Source organism: Amphiura filiformis, chromosome 16 (assembly GCF_039555335.1).
Source record: "Amphiura filiformis chromosome 16, Afil_fr2py, whole genome shotgun sequence".
Classification (NCBI taxonomy): Eukaryota; Metazoa; Echinodermata; class Ophiuroidea; order Amphilepidida; family Amphiuridae; genus Amphiura; species Amphiura filiformis.
The window spans coordinates 5,328,137-5,352,659 of NC_092643.1; the positions used below are offsets into that span (position 1 = coordinate 5,328,137).

At 36.4% G+C, this 24,523-nt stretch overlaps 1 protein-coding gene across 1 annotated transcript in view; it reads right to left on the reverse strand.

Annotated features, from left to right (window-relative positions):
- Positions 1–10,482: 10,482 nt before the first annotated feature.
- Positions 10,483–24,523, reverse strand: part of LOC140136472 (uncharacterized) — a 122,466-nt gene continuing 108,425 nt past the window's right edge. The window contains exons 43-45 of the mRNA XM_072158194.1: positions 20,458–20,493; positions 19,594–19,704; positions 10,483–15,210 (exon numbers count right to left, since the gene is read on the reverse strand). Of these exons, the coding sequence (XP_072014295.1) occupies positions 14,987–15,210; positions 19,594–19,704; positions 20,458–20,493 (371 nt within the window). The 3' untranslated portion in view covers positions 10,483–14,986. The remainder of the gene's footprint in view (positions 15,211–19,593; positions 19,705–20,457; positions 20,494–24,523) is intronic.

Here is a 24,523-nt window from a genome sequence, read left to right on the forward strand (position 1 = left end):
AAACGATATACCATTTTAAAGCTTATAATATATTTTCTAAACACGAAATAAAACAAAATTGACTGGGCCGACTTTACGGCTGGTTTGTGGTGGACGGTCACAAATGTCAAAGTGCATAATACAAATTTTGTGTCAGTGACCACTCGCGCTACTCAAAGGACTTATGGATCGTGACAAATGTCAAAGGGCATAATACAAATTGTGTGTCCGTGACCACTTGCGCTACTCAAAGGACTTATGGATCGTGACAAATGTCAAAGGGCATAATACAAATTGTGTGTCCGTGACCACTTGCGCTACTCAAAGGACTTATGGATCGTGACAAATGTCAAAGGGCATAATACAAATTGTGTGTCCGTGACCACTTGCGCTACTCAAAGGACTTATGGATCGTGACAAATGTCAAAGGGCATAATACAAATTGTGTGTCCGTGACCACTTGCGCTACTCAAAGGACTTATGGATCGTGACAAATGTCAAAGGGCATAATACAAATTGTGTGTCCGTGACCACTTGCGCTACTCAAAGGACTTATGGATCGTGACAAATGTCAAAGGGCATAATACAAATTGTGTGTCCGTGACCACTTGCGCTACTCAAAGGACTTATGGATCGTGACAAATGTCAAAGGGCATAATACAAATTGTGTGTCCGTGACCACTTGCGCTACTCAACGGACTTATGGATCGTGACAAATGTCAAAGGGCATAATACAAATTGTGTGTCCGTGACCACTTGCGCTACTCAAAGGACTTATGGATCGTGACAAATGTCAAAGGGCATAATACAAATTGTGTGTCCGTGACCACTTGCGCTACTCAAAGGACTTATGGATCGTGACAAATGTCAAAGGGCATAATACAAATTGTGTGTCCGTGACCACTTGCGCTACTCAAAGGACTTATGGATCGTGACAAATGTCAAAGGGCATAATACAAATTGTGTGTCCGTGACCACTTGCGCTAATCAACGGACTTGTGGATCGTGACAAATGTCAAAGGGCATAATACAAATTGTGTGTCCGTGACCACTTGCGCTACTCAAAGGACTTATGGATCGTGACAAATGTCAAAGGGCATAATACAAATTGTGTGTCCGTGACCACTTGCGCTACTCAAAGGACTTATGGATCGTGACAAATGTCAAAGGGCATAATACAAATTGTGTGTCAGTGACCACTTGCGCTACTCAAAGGACTTATGGATCGTGACAAATGTCAAAGGGCATAATACAAATTGTGTGTCCGTGACCACTTGCGCTACTCAAAGGACTTATGGATCGTGACAAATGTCAAAGGGCATAATACAAATTGTGTGTCAGTGACCACTTGCGCTACTCAAAGGACTTATGGATCGTGACAAATGTCAAAGGGCATAATACAAATTGTGTGTCCGTGACCACTTGCGCTAATCAACGGACTTATGGATCGTGACAAATGTCAAAGGGCATAATACAAATTGTGTGTCAGTGACCACTCGCGCTACTCAAAGGACTTATGGATCGTGACAAATGTCAAAGGGCATAATACAAATTGTGTGTCCGTGACCACTTGCGCTACTCAAAGGACTTATGGATCGTGACAAATGTCAAAGGGCATAATACAAATTGTGTGTCCGTGACCACTTGCGCTACTCAAAGGACTTATGGATCGTGACAAATGTCAAAGGGCATAATACAAATTGTGTGTCAGTGACCACTTGCGCTACTCAAAGGACTTATGGATCGTGACAAATGTCAAAGGGCATAATACAAATTGTGTGTCCGTGACCACTTGCGCTACTCAAAGGACTTATGGATCGTGACAAATGTCAAAGGGCATAATACAAATTGTGTGTCAGTGACCACTCGCGCTACTCAAAGGACTTATGGATCGTGACAAATGTCAAAGGGCATAATACAAATTGTGTGTCCGTGACCACTTGCGCTAATCAACGGACTTATGGATCGTGACAAATGTCAAAGGGCATAATACAAATTGTGTGTCCGTGACCACTTGCGCTAATCAACGGACCTATGGATCGTGACAAATGTCAAAGGGCATAATACAAATTGTGTGTCCGTGACCACTTGCGCTAATCAACGGACTTGTGGATCGTGACAAATGTCAAAGGGCATAATACAAATTGTGTGTCCGTGACCACTTGCGCTACTCAAAGGACTTATGGATCGTGACAAATGTCAAAGGGCATAATACAAATTGTGTGTCCGTGACCACTTGCGCTAATCAACGGACTTATGGATCGTGACAAATGTCAAAGGGCATAATACAAATTGTGTGTCCGTGACCACTTGCGCTAATCAAAGGACTTGTGGATCGTGACAAATGTCAAAGGGCATAATACAAATTGTGTGTCCGTGACCACTTGCGCTACTCAAAGGACTTATGGATCGTGACAAATGTCAAAGGGCATAATACAAATTGTGTGTCCGTGACCACTTGCGCTACTCAAAGGACTTATGGATCGTGACAAATGTCAAAGGGCATAATACAAATTGTGTGTCCGTGACCACTTGCGCTACTCAAAGGACTTATGGATCGTGACAAATGTCAAAGGGCATAATACAAATTGTGTGTCCGTGACCACTTGCGCTACTCCAAGGACTTATGGATCGTGACAAATGTCAAAGGGCATAATACAAATTGTGTGTCCGTGACCACTTGCGCTACTCAAAGGACTTATGGATCGTGACAAATGTCAAAGGGCATAATACAAATTGTGTGTCCGTGACCACTTGCGCTACTCAAAGGACTTATGGATCGTGACAAATGTCAAAGGGCATAATACAAATTGTGTGTCCGTGACCACTTGCGCTACTCAAAGGACTTATGGATCGTGACAAATGTCAAAGGGCATAATACAAATTGTGTGTCAGTGACCACTCGCGCTACTCAAAGGACTTATGGATCGTGACAAATGTCAAAGGGCATAATACAAATTGTGTGTCCGTGACCACTTGCGCTACTCAAAGGACTTGTGGATCGTGACAAATGTCAAAGGGCATAATACAAATTGTGTGTCCGTGACCACTTGCGCTACTCAAAGGACTTATGGATCGTGACAAATGTCAAAGGGCATAATACAAATTGTGTGTCCGTGACCACTCGCGCTACTCAAAGGACTTATGGATCGTGACAAATGTCAAAGGGCATAATACAAATTGTGTGTCCGTGACCACTTGCGCTACTCAAAGGACTTATGGATCGTGACAAATGTCAAAGGGCATAATACAAATTGTGTGTACTTCCGCTACACCCTATCAGTAGATAATGCTTCTTAAGGCACCAAATCCAATTAGGTCATATAGAACTATCGGTGCCCGGTAAGGTACCGATAACTCTTAACATTGCTCCCTGGAGATGTAATACACTGTATCAAGCATAATAATGAACATTTGCATAGTGTTATTGGTTTTCATTCAAATAAAAAACGAATGCACTGTACAAATGTTCAGGGAACGATAAAAAGTGACATCGGTACCTCTTCGAGCACCGATACCGCTATAGGAACAAAAAAGATGTTGTGCCTAAGAACAACGTATAATTAGGTCAAATTTACCTGAAATCGCACTCGCATTCCACCTCATCACTGTTATCGAGACAGTCGTTCAAATAATCACACTGCCAGCCTCCAGGAATACAATTGCCATTGCTGCATGGATACGCATCTGGTGAACACTGTGAGCAACCGTTCTCATCACTGCCATCAAAGCAATCAGGCTCACCGTCACATCTCCATGTAGAATTAACGCAGCCACCAGTGACGCATTGGTAATCGGTGTTTGGATCACACACACATCCTTTGTATTCATCACTATTATCTCCACAGTCATTGACGTAGTCGCAGAGGTGAGTATTAGGTATACAATTGCCGTTTCCACATGTGAAATGATCTCCGGTACAGGCGCCTGCTCCGTCAAGCTGGTCTGTGGACAGCAATGCGACATTGATCCTTGTTAAAGCCTTAATATACGATTTTGGTCAAATTTTAATATTGTTATGCTTTGCCCATTTTGAAGAAGTTCTAAATAGACCATTACCAATCAACCCAGTATCAGTGGAATTAAATGACAATAGTGACCAAGTACCGGTAATTGAGGATATCAGTGATAACCAAGTCTTAGTGTGGCAGTCAGCCTTATGTTTGTGGACTTTGAAAAAGCGTTTGACTCCGTACACCGAGAAAGCCTGTGGAGAATTATGGCTGGCTAAGGAATTCCATCAAATATAACAAGAATGTCCAGATCTTGTATATATAACAAAATTTAGAATGGCCAGATCTTGTATAAATATAGTGCGCAGTATCAGATAAGGGGAGGAGTCGGAGTGATTGAAGGTGAAAATTGGTGTGAAGCAAGGAGACATAATATCTGGCTTTATTTTCTTGATTGTGGTGGACTGGACTGGATAATGAAACATGCAACAGAATGAAATAACACAGGAATCCGATGGAAATTTGACAAAATTTGAGGATTTTGACTTTGGGGACGATAATAGCCTTTATTATATCATATACCAAGGCATACAGGATAAGGCAACAAAGCTAAGTGAATTTGCAGCAAGAACAGGTTTAAAAATAAATACCAAGAAAACTTAAGTGCTTATAGAATAAACCGCAAATCCCACTCTTAGCAGACTATCAGCTAAACGAGGTAGAAAAGTATACCTAGGTGCCAATGTCAGCAACCAAGGAGGAGAAGGCATGAAGTACAGAATTGGCAAGGCAATGTGATCATTCATGGAGCGCAAACAAAATTTGGAATGCAAGCAAGCCAAGCTTACTTTAATATACACCAAACTGAAATTATTCTAAACTCTGGTAATGTCAGTATTTAACCACTGTGGTATTAAACTGGGCTCAGAAAGTAACTTTCACAAGGTCATATCTTACAATCCTGTCCATCAAAATGAACCAAGATTACACACAGGATTACTCTAATACTCTAAAACACATGTCAGTAACCATGCAATTGCCCAACTGACACAACAGCAAAATGCACTGACGTGGATCAGCTTCCTGGATGACATGTCACATCCCATTTAATGTGTGTAAAGCAATTGTAACAGCAATGTAGACTTTCCTGTCTCAGGATTGCGTCACAAAAATAATTCTCGTACCCAACGAACATAATATAAACACACCCGACATAATAGGCGAACGCGAACATGGTGGACACACCACCACACACACCTTATTCAGGGCGTGTTGGGAAAGTTTAATTATCTTCATTTCAATTTGTTGCGACTTCTTCACGTGCCTTAAACTCTATGTTGCCAAATTTTCCAGGCTGTGACATGTGATACAGCAAGACGTCCCATGCCAATGCATTTTTCATTTGTGTCAGTAACGTAACCATTTGGATATTGCCATGTCATTAGAGTAGAGTATTGAAGTAATCCTGTGAATTTTGGTTCATTTTGATGGGACAGATTTTCAAGATATAACCATGTGAAAAGTTATCAGTTTATTATACGACTGTGAAACTTGGAAAATCAATGATTGTAATAACAGGAAGTTGGACACTTTCAAATTCAAATGTCTCGGGAAAATATTGAAATATCCTGTAAGAATTTACCATAAACGGTGATCGAATTTTAAAGAAAATCAGATTCAAATTTGACAGGGTAGTTCAAAAACTTGCTCCGCTCGCTGTCACAAAACTCCTGTCAGTCACAATCCTGTATAACTATTCACTATTCACCATGTTCATCAAGAAGCAGTAATAAATCTTGTTATTGGCCCCATTTTTCAACTCTACTCAAAACCCAGATAAACTATTTTACCCTTCCCAGAATCCTTTGGAACATAATACATCCCCTCTTTTCAACAAATGACGCTCCCATTACTTTCTTTTGTTAAGTTCCTATATTCGTTTCCACAAAGGTTACGGCTATCTGCATGGAAAGTCTATTAGCGTTGTCCAATTGATTGGGGTTTCACACAACGTGAATAAAACGGGAGATAAAATTACTGCTTGTGTCTATCACTTTCAAGAAAATATGTGTATTTTGGAAAAATAGTTCAAAGAAATCTTTGTAATAACTCACACAATATCATAATGACAACAATGCCACACGTTTTCAATATTTTTACACGTTTTTGTGTGTGAACGTAACCAGACCGAGTTAGCAAGTGTATCACAACTCCCCTTCGTGAGTTTGAATTTTTACTGGGTCCAGATATTCCATAGCGATTATAAAACGTGCTCTTACACTCACAAATACGTGTCGTCCTGCAATTTTTTGTGAATTTCTTGAAAACATATCTTAACCTAAATCTGAAGTTTAGAGGTTTGTAATGAGATAAAAAGGTATTTTTGACCTTTGTTTTCGCCACGGGTTCTGTGCCGAATTGAACAGCTTGTGTACAAAATGTACTATTAGCCTGCATAGGCGCTCGTTGTGCGGCCTATTAAGATTAAATATTAGATTTTCAATAGCGATGGTAAAAAGTGCGTCGCTTACATTCACAAATACGTGTCGTCCTGCAATTTTTTGTGAATTTCTTGAAAACATATTTCAACCTAAATCTGAAATTTGGAGGTTTATAATTAAATAAAAAAGGTATTTTTGACCCTTGTATTCGCCACGGTTTCTGTGCCGAATTGAACATGTTTTGTGTACAAAATGTATAGCGTGGATCTCGCGCTGAGTGGCCCGGACCATTGAGATCGATAATTTTACTTGGCTGAGATTTTCAATAGCGATGGCAAAATATGCTTCTGTTTCGTGCGCAATAAAATCTCTTCCTGCAATTTTTTCTGAATTTCTCAAAAACTTGTCTCAACCTAAATTTGTAATCTGGAGGGGTACAATTCAAGAGAAAATGATTTTCAAGTTCTGTTTTCACCATTGTTTCTGTGTGCAAAAATAATTAAGCCAATGTACACTTTTTGGTTTCAACTCTATGCGGTTTTACAACGCACGAAAAAAACGCAGTGACAAATTATGAATTTGTTGGCCTTTTTGGTTACCCGAGAAGTCTAGCCACGAATTTGCTCACCGATAGCTTCACATCAAATGCGTAACTATCGTATGCAAATTCGGAGCTAGGGTTCTTGAGTAACTTTTTGGTAGTCCCATTTCATAATCATTCAATCTTCTTGTTAAACCCGACCCAGTTCCAATAATTGAAACTCCCGGCTCCTACCGGGAGTTCCAACAGGTGCTGTGTATGTGGTTATATGTGTTTAATGTACATTCACATACACACTTAGCCGTCGGTACGAAAGAAATCGTTGCTCCAAAACTGATTGCAAATTACACATTTGTAATCATTTTTCACCACAAAATATGATAAATTATGAAAACACAGGTGAGCAATGTATGAATATATGGAGAGGTCAAACAGGTTGTTAATTATTGTCAATATCAATATTTTGCGAAATTTATAATGAAGACACCCTATAGCACCTTCTACAACTTGAGAACAAGTCCTCAAACGTTCAAAATTTGTAGTTACTACATATAGGCCTTCTGAACCCGACTATTCCACTACTCTCACCATGAGCGAAGGCGTCGTCTGATATCATCAACAGGCACAGCATCGGTATAAGAAGCATCCTCCTCAGCTTGGAAAACTCCCGGAAATTCGCTCCCATTATGAGTCTTTGTATTTTTCTCCTAAATTTATATCATTAATCCTCAAATGAAGAAATCAAAACTGTTTTTCCCCGTGTTCCCTCCACGTTGTTGACAGCCGGCCACCAGCACTACCGGCACTACCCTTCTCAAAGATAATACAAGTCAATTTACAAGTCGTAGGCAAGAACACAGGTATTGTGCATTTATGAAGACCAGATCAATGATTATGTGTGATCATTGAATCGAAATAATAACTGATTGCGGGATTCGTCCTTGTACAGAAACACACGATTCTTTGTCTGTTTACATCTAGCACCTGTTAGATTACAAAGTTTGAAAAGCGCGCTACTATTGACAGTAATCTTTGGTCAGGTCACACACCAGTAAACGCTATAATGACAAGTTTGTAAAATATTTATAGAAGCAAATAAAATAACGCTAATTTAAAGCACAGAGCCTGGTTACCTTTTAGAAATAGCCGAGTGGCAGGGTTTTCAATGAAATATATTTTTGTGCAAAAACCGAAGCATCGGGTGTATAAAAACATAATTATGAATAAAAATACACAATCGCGTCACAATTGATTTGGTTTAGAAGGCAGAGTAATTATTTGAGTTGTATATGTGCCATTATTTTTTTAAATGGTGAAAATGAAGACTGAAAAGATCGTTCAATGCATGTCCTCTTCACATGAAAATTGTACTTTTTCTTTGAATGCAGGCCTACATTCAAAGAAAAAAGTACCATCTTTCATGTGAAGAGGACATGCATTGTTCCACTTCACACACAAATGTTTCATATTACCCCCAAAGTTTATTTCAGAAATTAAAAGATTAGATTGCGACAAAAACGAAATAGTAATCTTTAGTGGGGTACTATAGAATTTGTCAAAATCACGCCATATACAAACCGTAACGGAAGCTATCTACTACAGATAGCATAAAGGAGTATTTCGTGATCCTAGCATCCTCTTTTTATGTCATTTTTCAGTAGATATCCACGAAAAAATCTTATTCCCAAAATTTCAGTTGATTCCGATTTTGCATTTGCGAGTTATGCATGATTATGTGTATTACACTGCTCAAATTTCACGATATCTTTGCTAAACGAATTAATCTGCAAGAAATATTTTGTACATAAACATTATGTAGCCAGAGGTTTCCAGTGATATAAAAATCAGGCGGCGGATGACATGATCGAGCCGGCAACTTGTGAAACCGCTCGGCCGTATGGCATTTCCCAATATACTCGGTTAGTTTTGTGGGGTTCATTATCGAACCCCAACGGTTTTAGCTTGTATTTATATTATTTATCAACATAGGCCTATTTGTTTGTGATAATTCAAGCGTTTTAAAATTTCAAAATAATCCCATTCAATTACACGGTTGACGATGAAAATTTACTGAATTTAGAGAATGCAATGCGGCCACCACCTGATAAAAATCTCAACTTTTTTTGAGAAAAGTGGGGGGATGAGGCTGTGGATCACGAAATGCCCTTTTAAATTAAATGTATGTTGTTATTTGGTCTTCTGAACGAGATAAGTTTAATGTTTTCGAATCTGGCATTTAGACCTTAATGATTACAGAAAATATATAATTCTTACATTTAGCAGAACATGTGCTAGAAAAGTCTTTCGGAATATTATCAATATCATGAGAAATATTTGGGCTAAAAAATAAAAAAAATAATTTGAGCTTAGAATTTGAGCGTGATCAATCTGAGACTGGCATATAACCCGTGTTTTAGTCCACAAACTCATGTATCTGATTTCCTCGTGCGATATTGCAATGCTATAGTTATTATAGTTTCAGTTGGATGAAATATTACAAAGCAAACACATAGTAACAATACCATGTGACGCTTTGTTTCCCAAATGATAACAATAGACTGCATATTGTTATGCAGCATTGTTATGGTAAATAATAGTACAACTCATTGTTGCTAATGTCAAACTTGTCAAAGTGATCACAGAAGTAAATGAGAGCATGATACAGTGTCCGCTTCATTTACTTACATCATCAGCCGCTGCCTTGAAAATTAATTTTTGCTTCACACGGGGGAAGAACACGTACAAGCCCGAACTTTACCCACACAATTTCTCTTTTTTCAGGAGAAATATGCATAAAAATTGCAACGAGTGTCAAGTTGTAATGTAATAATTAATCTCTTCGCGAGATAAACTTGTTTTTGCAATAGACCTAAGTGTCATCACGTTGCAGATATCTCTCTCTTTCTACTACATAAATTCCGTTCAGAAATGTTATCTCTATATTATAGCGTCACCACATCCCGGACCTAAATCTCTAATTTAGTTTTTTTTTAAAAGCTCAGCATGTAGACATATAATGACAAGCTGCGTCATCATCTCTTGACTATTTTTCTGAACGCGTGTTAGAAAAATCTCTTGGTATACGTTGATGTTTCATATTTTTTTGCTATCTACTGAAGATAGTATTAAGTGCGTAATAAATGAAGTTTGTTTCCAAAAAGAATTAAATCCATTTTGTATAGTTTTGAGAAAATCAACATTTAAAATAATAAAGGGATTGCACTTCTTTTCAGTTTATTTTCTGCCCAATGAAAGATACCATTATGTTGAAGCTTAAGAATGAACCCCGGCCCTTACCGCTGATGGTGCAAAATCGATTCTGGACCTTAATCACAAAAATTGCACGGGATTTGGCATGATTGACAGTTTTAATATTTAGTAATGGTGCAGAAGCAAAATGTTGTGCTCAGTTAAACTATCCACTTATGGTCTGGGAGCATGATTGTGAATGTTGTTATCTAATTATGCTCCAGGAGCAGGAGCATGATTGAGGTTAAAAGATATACTTTTTAGGGTCTTGCCAAAGTTATATTGTTACAAAATAAAGTCACATTTATGCAACAGTACATGTTTTTATTAAAGAAAGCTTTTTCTTTATTCAGCGTTACAAAACCAAAATTATACACACACTAATCTTAAAGCCATATTGTAACATTTGTTGAGGAGGATGCCCTCAATATTTTTCAAAGTTATGTTTTTTACATGATTATATTACTTAATTAAACTAACATACCCTGCAAAAATCATGACTTTAGGTGCTGTAGTTTTTTCAGGAACCGTCGTTTAATTATAGCGATGGAAATATTAGTCGAAAACATTTGCGATGTTCATAACACAGTATGTACATGGCGTGCGGGATGGTCAAAACACACATTAAAGGATTGTACCGTAGTATTATCGCCAAAGTGACATGCATTGGCAACATCAGGCTTAGTGGCAAATTCCGATTTTCTTTGCTTTACCTCAGTTGTTCAGCTCAAAATTAAAAGGGACATATCTGACAGTAAAAGCTAACATTTTATGGAAAGGAAATCCAAATTTATTTTGTATGGAAATGTTACAATATGGCTTTAAAGACTAAACAGATACAAAATGATAGCAATAGATAATTATAAACACACCCCTGTATACATGACAGTATACATGACCAGCATACGGAGAGGGCCATTATCCACAATGACCAGCATATATGGAGTATTCTATTCACTCATGTATGGTTAGGACAGGGTTCCCACAAATGTTAACATTCCATGATTTTTTTAATGATCTAATCAAAATTGTAGGAAACGATGGCCACACTGTAAGAATGGATGGTGGAGTTGAGAAGCAGATTCTTCAGGGAGCCGTGGAAGGCCATCGTGGAAGGGGACGTCCATCAACATCTTGGACAAATGATGTGAAGAACATTTCATCACACAGAAGTAGATGGCGTACTCTTGTGAAGACCCCAATAGATCCTGAAGCGACAACAAAACCAGCAGCCTTCAACCAACCCTTCACTTACACTGTTTGTTTTGTTTATTTCCCTCATCTTTGCATTCTCACTTTTGATTTGGACGGGGAAGTGCAGCTGGGACTCCAAAAACAACCCAATTTGAACGTAAAACCAAATTTGACAAAAAACAGATCCTAAATTATACCAATTTTTGAAAAATATTTGCAAATTTTGAAAAAGCACCCTTACTTTTCATGAAATAAGTTGTCAAATTTCATGAAATTGAGGGCCAGTAATATAACCAAAATGACTGAAAATGCATGCCAAATCAGCCACATATCCATGCACCCTCATTTCCACTGAGAACCCCCTGGGACTTTCTCTTGGCACTGTCTCACAAACTTTCCTTACCATATATCAATAATTCCATGACTTTTAAATGACTTTTTCCGACATCATGGGAACCCTGTTTAACACACCATTTCATATCTAAATCTTACACACTAAGCTGGGAAGCTAAAACCAAAAGCTTCAAATTGTTACAATATTAACGGGCCATTCCAGTTGAAATCCATACACCTCCCATGGAAGGCATGATCTTAATCATCCACATAGGGAGTGTGAATTTCAAATGGGGTTCCCTGAATGGGTGACTCCATTTGAAATCCATACCCCCTGTGTGGGAGATTAAGGTCATGCCTTCAATAGAGGGTGTATGGATTTCAACAAGAATATCCCATTAATGTGAAACATGTGATCCAATCGGCACAAAAGAGGCAATTTTGACAATTTACAGCACATTGCTGAAAATTCCAAGTCAACTGAAAGTGACATTTCTTGAAATGAGATTTACTTCTTTTGGCAGTTTGAAACTTTTGGATTTCTATTGATATACGTACAAGCCTATATAACAAGTAAAAGCATTATTTATACATAATTAATTCACCCGTGAACCTGTTAATTTGAGCAAGTTATAGAGTATACAATGGATTGTTAGATATTTGTGACCCCTTCACACAAACCAGGAACATGTGAAAATTTGGATTGTTTGAAATTTTTGGATTAAGCATAAAGCCGAATAGCTGTAAATACCCATTTTGAGGGATATATTGATTATTTCAGAACAAACAAGTACTGCCAATAATTTGTGCACATTCACTTCTATAATATACATTTCAAATGAGTGCTCACGAATGTTCTGAATTTTTAGAATGACCAATGGAATGGTACCAAGATTTTCAAACACTGCTTACTCAGAACCACATTTTTGCATATTTGGCACTCTGCCATGTTCATGATGATATCTTTTAAAGGCCTTTACCTCCAAAAGAGGCTTGTTGACATGTTCCTGGCTTTGAGGGAAAAGGTCACATAAATTTTTTGTTTTACATTCTTATCTTGAGCATTACAGAGCAACAAATCTATGTTTTGTTTTTGATGAATATATCATTAACAGCTTATGAGGCTGCTATTTAACATACAATTGCAATTATTACTATATCCTCATCTCTACCTAATTTTCAAGATGCCGGATCCCACATGATTTTATGGAGAAACCATTAAGCTGACCAATCTTTCATGGGTTTGCTACTTTCTACGAAAATTTTACATTTTGCCTACAATCCTGGCCAAAAATGTTGCCATGCCAGAGCGTTAATTGGCCAACATCCTTCCCCGCTCCCCAATTACAATGTTGATTTGGACAAAATCATCATCATATCTACATTACAGTCTCCCAACATTGTAAAATGGGAGATGGGGAAGATGAGAGTGTAAGCTGAATGTGCATTTGCAACTATTATACAAAGATAATGCGGAACTGTCACATATTTAGCTCCGATTGCGTGCTTTTAACACCAGCATGTGCTGGTTTGGCAACAAATTTCTGCCAGGTTTGTAGATCCAGTACTGATAGGCATTGGTAATTAATCCCTTACTTGAGGCAAATAATGGCAGTGACTGTTTGATCTACAAATAGATTATTGCTATATAAAAGTTTATAAGCTAGCTTTGCTATAATAATATGATACATAATGTTTTATAAAATTATATAAAATCAGTACAAAAATTAACAATTGATTACAATTTGCAAGGCGCTGTTGGTGAATTGAAAATATTTAAAAACAGAAAAAGTATAAATAAAGTATTCAAAAACAAACAAATAAAATAATTATTAAATGAATAAACACATAAATCAATAACATACAGAAAATAAACAAATAAATATATACTAAGTATCAAGAAGATGTATGAAATGAAGAATGAGGTATGATCAGTGTACCAGGGATGACAAATAAAGCAAGTTTGATAAGTTCATTCTACCCTATAGTATTTTTGCTCTTAACCAGTCGCATCAAGACATTGAGGCAACTGTTTCGCTCACATATCTTTGCGTATGTAAGTCACTTCTTTGAAATAGCTTTCGCGATTTGAAACGGCACCAAACAAAATGCGCACTGATAATGCGGACTCGTTGAGAGTACTATAAGCAGGATTATTCGCCTATTGCACAGTTCCGCCATATGCGAGGAGAGCCTCGAACTGGCAATAGACATGAAAGGAAGTATTACGTAACTTTATGCAATGTTATATGACTGGTTCAATTCCCATTCATGCGTGCTGCCAGATCGAGGCTCTCCTTGCATATGGCGGAACCGTGCAATGGGTGAATACTATAAGCAGTAGAATTAAGATTAACAAAAATACATGGAATGGAACCTTTTACAAACATTCCACTGATATACTGGCTGCTTTTTGTCCCCTGGTAGACTTAATCATTCCTTTTCCCTGGTATAGATTCAGCTTGTATAATCCTCTTATAGTCATTGTAATTGCATCTCTTTTAAATTAATTGAAAGCCCTGTTTTTGTTATTATTTATTATTAACTATCTTTAATAATAATCAAAATGTAAGTTTTAAAATTGTCGCTGAGTAGGAAAAAACTGCCTAACTGTTCAAAGATGTTGTTTTTTATCAGTTAAGTTATGATACCTTCAAATTTGACAATTTGCACTGTTTTCTGTTTTGTCAAATGAAAATCATTGAAAATTTACATAGGTTTGTCTGCCCAGCGAAAAAATAACAGTTGAAATTATACTTGAATAAGACAAGGACCAACATTGCTATTAATATTCTAATTATAGACATTATACAAATTATTACTATTTAAATTCTAATTAATTCTATATTATTTAGACAATATTAACAATGTATTGCAAGTAAACAATTAAGATTATATAATTTGGATGCTTAAAAAACATCCTCATTATTATGTAAAGTATATTATATCAAGGTACTATTTACTTGTGGGCATCTTAAAATTGACAAGCATTGTGAAATCACAAATTTTAACAGTTATAATGCAGATAAATCTATTTCATATTTGACTATGAAGTTCTAGTTCTATTACAATACATGATTATAACAATATATAGATATATAAATGTAAAAGCTTCCCTTGAAATTGCAATTACATTATGACTTTTTTAATATAAATGCCCTTTTCATACCTTTTCCCTGTACAAATGTTATTGTAATCAATTTACATCTTTTATTGCTATACATGGATGTCATTATAGGTTAAAACAATTTTTTAATAAGAAATCTATTCACATCATATTTTTGCAAAGATATATTTTAAACATGAGGAACTTTAACCTCATTGAATTCTTTGTAAGCAAAGGCCGCCTTATCGATGTTTTTTGCTTTTATACGACGGGATGCAATACAGATGATAGCAGACAAAGCAGCAATGACGACGATAAGAACCAGGAGGGTGGAGATCGTACCGATGGATAATCCTTCTACGATAGCCATGGTCGTCTCTTTTTCATCTTCATAAACATCAAACTTGTCAGCAGCTGAAACAAACAGGAAAATTGTTGGAATTTAAAATAGAGCAATTATCTTGATAACAAAACAAAAACTAACAATTGAAATAGGTCTAGACTCCCGACTGCCATTTTGGCCCATATGTGTATCAAACATAGACTAGGGATACTTCCTCAGGTAGTGTTGTATTTCTCTTCTAAGCCAAACTTGAGAGAAAGAATAATTAGCATTCTTAAACACTTGAGAAAGTTCCTGCAATCTTACTGGTTCTAATTAGCAGTGCTATATGACACATTCTTAAACACTTAGAAAGTTCCTGCAATCTTATTGGTTCTTATCCATGTGATATGACATGATATGACACACTTTAGCATGTACGTGTCGACGAGGTACTCATACATGCTATTTGGATCAATCGGAGGTGCATAGCAACAATGGGACTGATTGATTCTAAGTCCTAGCATGTAAGTAATAGTCCTAGGTAATTCCTTGTAAAATGTTGGATTTAATTTGATTAAAGTTTGGTATACTTATGATTAATATCTTTTATTTGAATTGAAGTGTTTAAGAATGAGAGTAAAGGTATTGTCTCATATAACACAGGCAATATCATTACTTTTGGCGTAAAACAACTAATGGTGTCACATGTCACCCATGTTATATGAGACAATAGATGTATGACAGCAGCTACAAAACAATACCTTTATTCTCTAAATCAACTTAACCCCCTGAGCACTACTGCCTTTTTTACAACAAAAATACATTTTAAATAATGGCATTATTCTTACAAGATCACTGATTGGTTCAATAAATGAAACAATCGGCAGGTAGTTCTCATGTACAAAATGGTCCCCTTTTTGTGACACATTTTCCTATCTTGTTTGTACATTAACTGTGCAACATAATTGAGTGAATTGAGTAAATAATTATGCAAAACTCACAAGGCCTGCACTGTATACTGCTGTGTTGTAGTAAGTCAAGTCACTGACTCTGACTTGAGTCGACTCAAGTTGCATTTATTTGTGATTTAACTCATGTTGGGAACCCCAAATGATTTGATTTTACTGGAGTTAGGAACCAATATTGATTTGACTTAACTCGAGTCACCACTGAAAATTACTGAGTTGAATACTGACTTGAGTCAAGGCAAGGGATCCAAATCATAGCGAGGGACTTGTCGGACTCAACACCAGTGTCAGCAGGAATGATTCTGCCCATTTGTGTCTAGGTCTAACATTGCCTCTGATTGGTCAATTACATGATATCTTCACTTTAATCACCAATCAGAATGGAGCTTTACAAATAATAAACCCCAATTTTTAGGTGGTGAAATTATTCTAACAATTTTGCTGATTGGTCCAATAGATAATGATAACTTCTTTTTGGCCAATCGGCAGGTAGTTCTCATGGGGTTAACCTTTTGATATGCACTGGTTATTTGACACATAATTTTGTAACATTCAGGTATGATTCTGTCACTGGAACATGTAAAGACACAGGCACATGTTGGGCTATAGGTTGTGTGAGTCTGACATTTTTAAACCTATTTTTTCAGTTATCAATAACACATTAATAACATACACAGTTAGCAGAGGAAGATGCAAATTACCTGCAAGGGCATACATAGAAAGCTCTGTGCAACAAAGTCTCATCTCTACTGGGCTATTCCATTTAAAATCCACACTACCCCTGTGGAAGATTTTGGAAATATCTTCCACAGGGGGAGTATGAATTTCAAATGGAATGAACACATTAGGCAACTCCACTTGAATTTCATACACCCTCTGAGAACGATTCAACATGTATCTTCCACAAAGGGAGGGTGAGTTTCAGATAGAGTTGATTAATATGCTAATTCCATTTGAAATTCATATTCCACCTGTGGTAGTTATTTCCAAAATCTTCCAAAGTGGTAGTGTGGATTTTAAATGGAATAGCCCATTAGCAGCTGTGGGTAATGTTATTCATAATTGTATTTCATAGTACACATGATTACCTAGGGGAGCTAATGGAGATATGGCTTTGTTCCTCGAACTCGCAACCCTACGATTGCAAGGTAGATTCCCTCTAATAGGAAACAATATGTATCGTATAATAATATTGTGTCATCTAATGAAAATGTAATTTGTGGTGTGCCCCAGGGTTCAATACTGGGGCCATTACTTTTCATAATTTATATGAATGATATTTGTTTTACATCCAAATTATTATCATTTATTTTATTTGCTGACGACACAACTGTATTTCATACTGATTGTGATGTAAATGTGCTTTATGATACAATGAACTGTGAGTTAAAAGAAGTATGCAATTGGTTCAAATGCAATAATTTATCACTCAATGCATCAAAAACAAACCTTATGCTTATAGGAACAGCATATCGAACAAAACACGCTCAAATAAATGCTGATATTCACTTAGATGGTTGTAAATTAACTTGTGTTTCTACTGCAAAATTCTTAGATATAACAATTGATGAGAATTTGACGTGAAAATCACAGATAAATGAAATTTATAAGGTGTGTTCGAGAAATATAGGTGTCTTAAATAAAGTTAAGCACTTCTTGCCAAAACAATCATTGTATCAATTGTACTGCTCCCTAATTTTGCCTTATATGACCTATGGAATATTGTTATGGGGTAATGCCAGCAAAGAGTACCTTGTGAAAATTTTTAAACTTCAAAAAGGGCTTTAAGAATCATCTCTAATAGCTCTTATCTATGCCATACAAAGCCTTTGTTTGAAAACTACAATACCTTAAATATTTTCAATTGTACAACAAAGAACTGGGTATATTTATGTATAAGTATAAAACTGGTTTACTTCCTCAATCATTTGATAATTTATTTACAGAATTGGAAAGTATTCACAAATATGATACGAGAAACAAGACTGATTACAGACTCGAAATACACAAAATTAAATCTGTATTAACTTTGGGACCAAAACTTTGGAACTCGTTCACCCATGATATTAAAGCGGCTTAAAATTCTTTTAAAAAGCGTTTGTCGTCTTTTCTCATGGAGAAAAATCTAAGCATATAATATATCTTTGTTGTAAATTATGTATCAGTATTTGGTACATGTATATAATTGGTTTAGGATTTGTTGAAACTATTTTTCTTATCACATCCGTAATTCTGACTTATTGATCAAATGATTTATTTTTGCGAGTTATTTTCCTACATTACCTTGCTTTTGTTGCTTGAGACATCTGTTTGTGTGTGTGTGTGTAAATGTATGTATCTGTATTTGAGTGTAATTCTTAATTTCTGTAATTCTAGTATTATATTAATTAGCCTATAATAGGCTAGTATTATATTAATTAACCTATAATATTTCTTTTACGGTGGTGTAATGCTCAATTCAGGCTTTTGCCTTTTGTTACATCTCCGCCATCTTTTTTTAAATTCTATTTTGCCATTTTGTTAAATTTGCTTGCATGTGATGGAAATAAATAAAATATGTATGTATGTATGTACCGCTGTGTCACTTATTTGCCATAATTATCTAGCGTTTACCTGAGAAGCAATGTGGGGCTAATTTGCCATAATTATTTAGTGTTTACCTGAGAACCAATGTGGGGCTAATTTGCCATAATTATTTAGCGTTTACCTGAGAAGCAATGGGGGCTAATTTGCCATAATTATCTAGTGTTTACCTGAGAACCAATGTGGGGCTAATTTGCCATAATTATTTAGCGTTTACCTGAGAAGCAATGTGGGGCTAATTTGCCATAATTATTTAGCGTTTACCTGAGAAGCAATGTGGGGCTAATTTGCCATAATTATTTAGCGTGTACCTGAGAAGCAATGTGGGGCTTATTTGCCATAATTATTTAGTGTTTACCTGAGAAGCAATGTGGGGCTAATTTGCCATAATTATCTAGTGTTTACCTGAGAAGCAATGTGGGGCTAATTTGCCATAATTATTTAGTGTTTACCTGAGAACCAATGTGGGGCTAATTTGCCATAATTATTTAGCGTTTACCTGAGAAGCAATGGGGGCTAATTTGCCATAATTATCTAGTGTTTACCTGAGAACCAATGTGGGGCTAATTTGCCATAATTATTTAGCGTTTACCTGAGAAGCAATGTGGGGCTAATTTGCCATAATTATTTAGTGTTTACCTGAGAAGCAATGTGGGGCTAATTTGCCATAATTATTTAGCGTTTACCTGAGAAGCAATGTGGGGCTTATTTGCCATAATTATTTAGTGTTTACCTGAGAAGCAATGTGGGGCTAATTTGCCATAATTATCTAGTGTTTACCTGAGAAGCAATGTGGGGCTAATTTGCCATAATTATTTAGCGTTTACCTGAGAAGCAATGTGGGGCTAATTTGCCATAATTATTTAGCGTTTACCTGAGAAGCAATGTGGGGCTAATTTGCCATAATTATTTAGTGTTTACCTGAGAAGCAATGTGGGGCTTCATGGCCTTCATCGCAAATGCATATATAAGTTTCCTCACTCAATCCCAAACATGTACTGTGTGGACCACATTCAGCAGTTACGCAAGGACCTGGGAATAAAATACAACAATCATTAGCAATTGTCCACCATACAGTGACACACCTACCTACCTACCAATCCAAACTAACATCAACCAACCAAAATATGGACACACCCATATCCATGGGCGTCAATCCGGGGGGTGGTGGTGCCACCCACTTTTCCATAAAATGACCCATTTTTTGTTCTTTTCAGCCACTTTTAAACAATTTTGGCTGGGTACCTCCCCCCCCCACACATTTCAAGCCGGATTGGCGCTCATGCCCATATCATGAAACCTGAAATGTGTGTCCACTGAAAGGCGATTTGTAATCAAAATATCCTTGGAATGACTTGTGTGTGTTCAACACACCAACAGAACAGGATTGTAAGGTGTGTATGATATATACTTGGACATATATCCTACCTTATGTTACACTATGTGGGTATAGGTTCTTGGAGAAATGCTTTTAAATATATCTATGCTGCCAAGAGGCGAGGGTTCAAGCCTTGGGCTTGCCTTAGGTGAAAATTCGCTTCGACCCCCAAAAAGTTCCTATGTGGTCGTGAATCCTTCAATTAGGTCCAGTTTCATCACAGAATTTAATTGAAGGAAGGAAGGAAGGAAGATGGACACCCATACTAACTTAGGAGGAAAGATATTATGTTAACAAGGTTGAGGGACACACATAAAAGGATGCCTAGCATTTCTATAGCCACCTTTATCAATTCTTGGGGTGGGACTAATTAAATTTGATCCATCTGTGTTGAAATTGATACATACCTTCTGTGTCTCGTCTCTTGCGGCCTGAAGCTGCAGCTAAAAAATTAGAAAAAGAAATCAATTTAGTACATATCACAAGCAAGAAACAGCAAAATATAGCATTCAAAACTTAAACAATACAATACAATGCAATGCAATGTAAACTTTCCGCCATAAAAAATGCTGTAAGTGCTGAAAATTAAACTATTATTAATTTAGTTCAGAAATATTGTACACAATAAATGATTTCAATGCCAACTGTAAATTGCAATCGTGCCTATAGACTTTGCCACAATCCATGCAGCATAGACTTTGCCACAATCCATGCAGCATAGACTTTGCCACAATCCATGCAGCATAGACTTTGCCACAATCCATGCAGCATAGACTTTGCCACAATCCATGCAGCATAGACTTTGCCACAATCCATGCAACATCAAATTATTAGGTTATGAGAATTTTCTTATGGACTTATTTTGTCCCTATATTTTCCAATATCTCAATTTCACAATTGTCACCTTTGGCCTGATTGGATCATTTAAATCTCTCTACGTGGGTGTCGACTACAGATGTCAAGTTTGAATTTTTTTTAATTCAAAAATGTCAGAATTGTACATTTTCATGATCATCAGGGCTGGATTTACCTTTTGGGGGGACCCTGGGCCAGGTTAAAATTTGGAGGCCCCCAACGCACCGTGAGGAAGGGATGTGCCCTCAAGTGTCCAAGTTTTTAGATTTTACTAGAACATTTGCGCGTGAAGCGTGTGAAAAAATGTCAAATTTAGACTATCTTAGCCCAAATTCAAGCTGAATTTTGCTATATTGCAATTTTTGTACCCTATTTTGGCCCAACACATAGTGTTTTTGGCTACAATGGAAAATGCACACTGCACAGGGCAATTTTGGGACCCTGGGCCCGGGCCCATCTGGCCCTATGGTAAATCCGGCCCTGATGATCATATTTGAAATCATCATGAAAAATATATTAAATTGTGCACTAACAAGCCTAGGATTGGTTCAGTGGTTCTTGAGATATCTCTTAAAATTTTGAGAAAATATCTATCCTTTTTATGTTAAAGCCTATGGCTAGCATGCAGAGCATTATACTATTACATTAGGATTACAAAGATAGATAGAAATAGTGATAGATAAGGGTGCATGTTATTAGCATTAATACTTACATGGTCTACATAAGTATTCAGTTGGAATGTAGTAGCAATTCTGATTAGCAGTGCATGGGTTGGAATTACAAGGGTTGGGATTGACTCCTCCATTACCAGCTAATGTGGGTGCAAGATAGGTACATAGCATATTACTATGCTGTTAGTATTTACGGATTTTTTTGTGTTAGTATAATTGAAGAGCTTTGTTGCAAAACCCCTTATAGGTTAAATACCACTAATTATGTATTACACGTGTTTCAATGGGAAAATGCCTAATTTCGGGTGGAATTTTCTCATATTCAGAACTCTCACAGTTCAATGTCACCAATATCAGGTGAAACTATATGATTTAGATGCCAAATGATCAAAAATTCAACATAGGTTGACCTGAGACTTTTCTTGTTTTAACGCACTGAACCGTAAACACCTTAAAATGACAGTGCGCCCTCGAAGCTGAAAGTTACAATATGATAGGGCGACTATTTACTAAAAACCGAAGCCGTGCATGTATGAATTTTGGTACTATTGCATCAAAAATGTCATATAATGAGAGAAAATGTACCATTTTGAAGCATCAAACTCTAAAAAGTACTTTTTTGGCTATATAACTTGATCAATTTCAGCGATTTTAATGCAGTCTTTTCGAATGCCATGAAAACAAATAGTTCCTCGTCAGATTTCAATGTATCGCCCAGGCCTATTGGTGGTCTTTAACCCTTACATCCACTTTTAGTGACTTTTTGAGAAAAACAGCATTTTTTAATTGTGCAAGTATTACTTGTTCTATTTGATTCAATTTTGGTTTGGATAAAGTGTTGATAAATAGAAACTAAAAGAATAGGTTTGGTACAATTTTCAAGCCTTCATATTAATTTTATTATTTCTTTTATATCGTGCCTTTTGTGGATGTAAGGGGTTTTGCGGATGTAAGGGGTTTTGCAACAAAATAAATTTACCCCTCTTCTAGAAACCACCCTTGCAATCAAATTTGAGCCCATTTGTTTGCACTACTTTATGTAACTTGACTAATGCTTTCAAAATAAAAAATAAAAATTGAAATATCTCATTTACTTTTTAATCATGAATTTTTAATTAAATTCGGGAAAATGGCATATTTTGAGTATTTCCGAAGCTATACCTTTTGTTAATTAAAATGATTTTTTTTCCAAGCATAGTGACCCAAAAACAGTTCCTTTTGGTTTTAATAGGTAAAGAACATTCCAGGCTACTATTATACATCAAAAATTCAAACAAAACAATTCTATATTCATTTTAAGTTCATATTTCCGGAAATTCCCTAAGATTTCCCAAACGGGAATATACAATATCTCCGGAAGGGAAAGTGGTATGAAGGTCAAACAACCACCAAAATGTGTATTTTTACCCACACTATAATGTCATGTCAATAACTCAATTTTGGCCAAAAGTGGATGTAAGGGCTTTTGCATCAGAGCTCTTCAATTATTTAATGCCATATCGTACAATTTCCATCAAATTTTAATTTGTTATTCGTTACTCAAAATGCTGAAATAATATTAGTAATCGGTCAGGAGAGGATTCTGACCATTTTAAGCCAAAATAACAAAGTAAAGTGAAAGAAACCTCACTGGCTATTTAACATGGAGTTCTATGGGGGACTTAATGTCCGAATACGAATATGTCAAAATTGCTCTGTTGATCTCACAAACACAACAAATTTGGCTGATTCCATTTAGGTGTAAGTTGGGACATGTGTAAACATTACAAATATGCCAAAAACTCAGGTCTGAAAAAAATTTCATATTATAAGATTAGATTGTACATTATGGCTTTAAGAAATTGGCTTGAATCATGCTATATTATAATTCGTTATGAATACGGCAGACGGCCGAATCCGGATTCGGCTTTTGGTAAATTCATTTTACACATGCATTACATTTGAATTCGAGAACAAGGGATCAATGCTATATCTATAGAGGGCAGCATATTGATTTTTTAACGGTTGCCGTCGGTGACCGTACTGTGATGCACCGTCAACTAACCTTGTATGCCGCCCTCTTTTGATTACTTATTATGCTGTTATCATCTGGTCTCCATTAAAAAAATGATATGCTGCCCTCTATCATGTACAGCATTGATCCCTTGTTCTCTAATTCAAATGTAATGCATTCAGTAAAATAAATTTACCAAAAGATTTAATCTGGATTCGCCGTCTGCCGTATTCATAACGATATGAAGGCAAGCTATATTGAAGGCTGTTATGTTAAAAAATGAAACTACATAAATAATTATTAGTAGGTAATTATGTTAACAACTTCAGACTTGAATTGATGGAAATTTATAACTAGAACTATTTGCTGCTCATCATGACATAACTTGACAAAAGTTGCACAAATTCTATGTGTCTAGAAAAAAACACTGCCTCAGAGGCTCTTTATTTTGGTGTAAAAATCCATTAAAATCATATTTGTGATCCTGCATTTCTGAATATCAGCTTAATGCATTTTACAAGATGCCGCAAACGTGAAATAATGTTTGGAATTTGAAAATCACTTTTAAGTTGCTCCAATATATCTCTACGCATGCTCAAATCCTACATATCCTAAATTAGATAGCTAAAAACAACCTTTTTACTAAATATTAAATTTTTGTTGTTATAATTGTAATACTTCAAATCAACTATTTAAAAAAAATGTAAAGTAAATTTTGAATATGAGTAGGAACTTGTGGAACGAAAGTTGTAACTCTGAGTTTCACGCTAATGCGATCATCAGACATCTGAGGGCTATACGCTACTTACCGTAGGCCTTATCCTATTAACATGGATGCGATAGAGAAATTTGGTCTGTTGTAGAGGGCGACATGAGATGGGTATTGCGGAATATTTCTCTATCACGTCCGCATTAATAGGATAAGGCCTACGGTAAGTAGTGTATAGCCCTCAG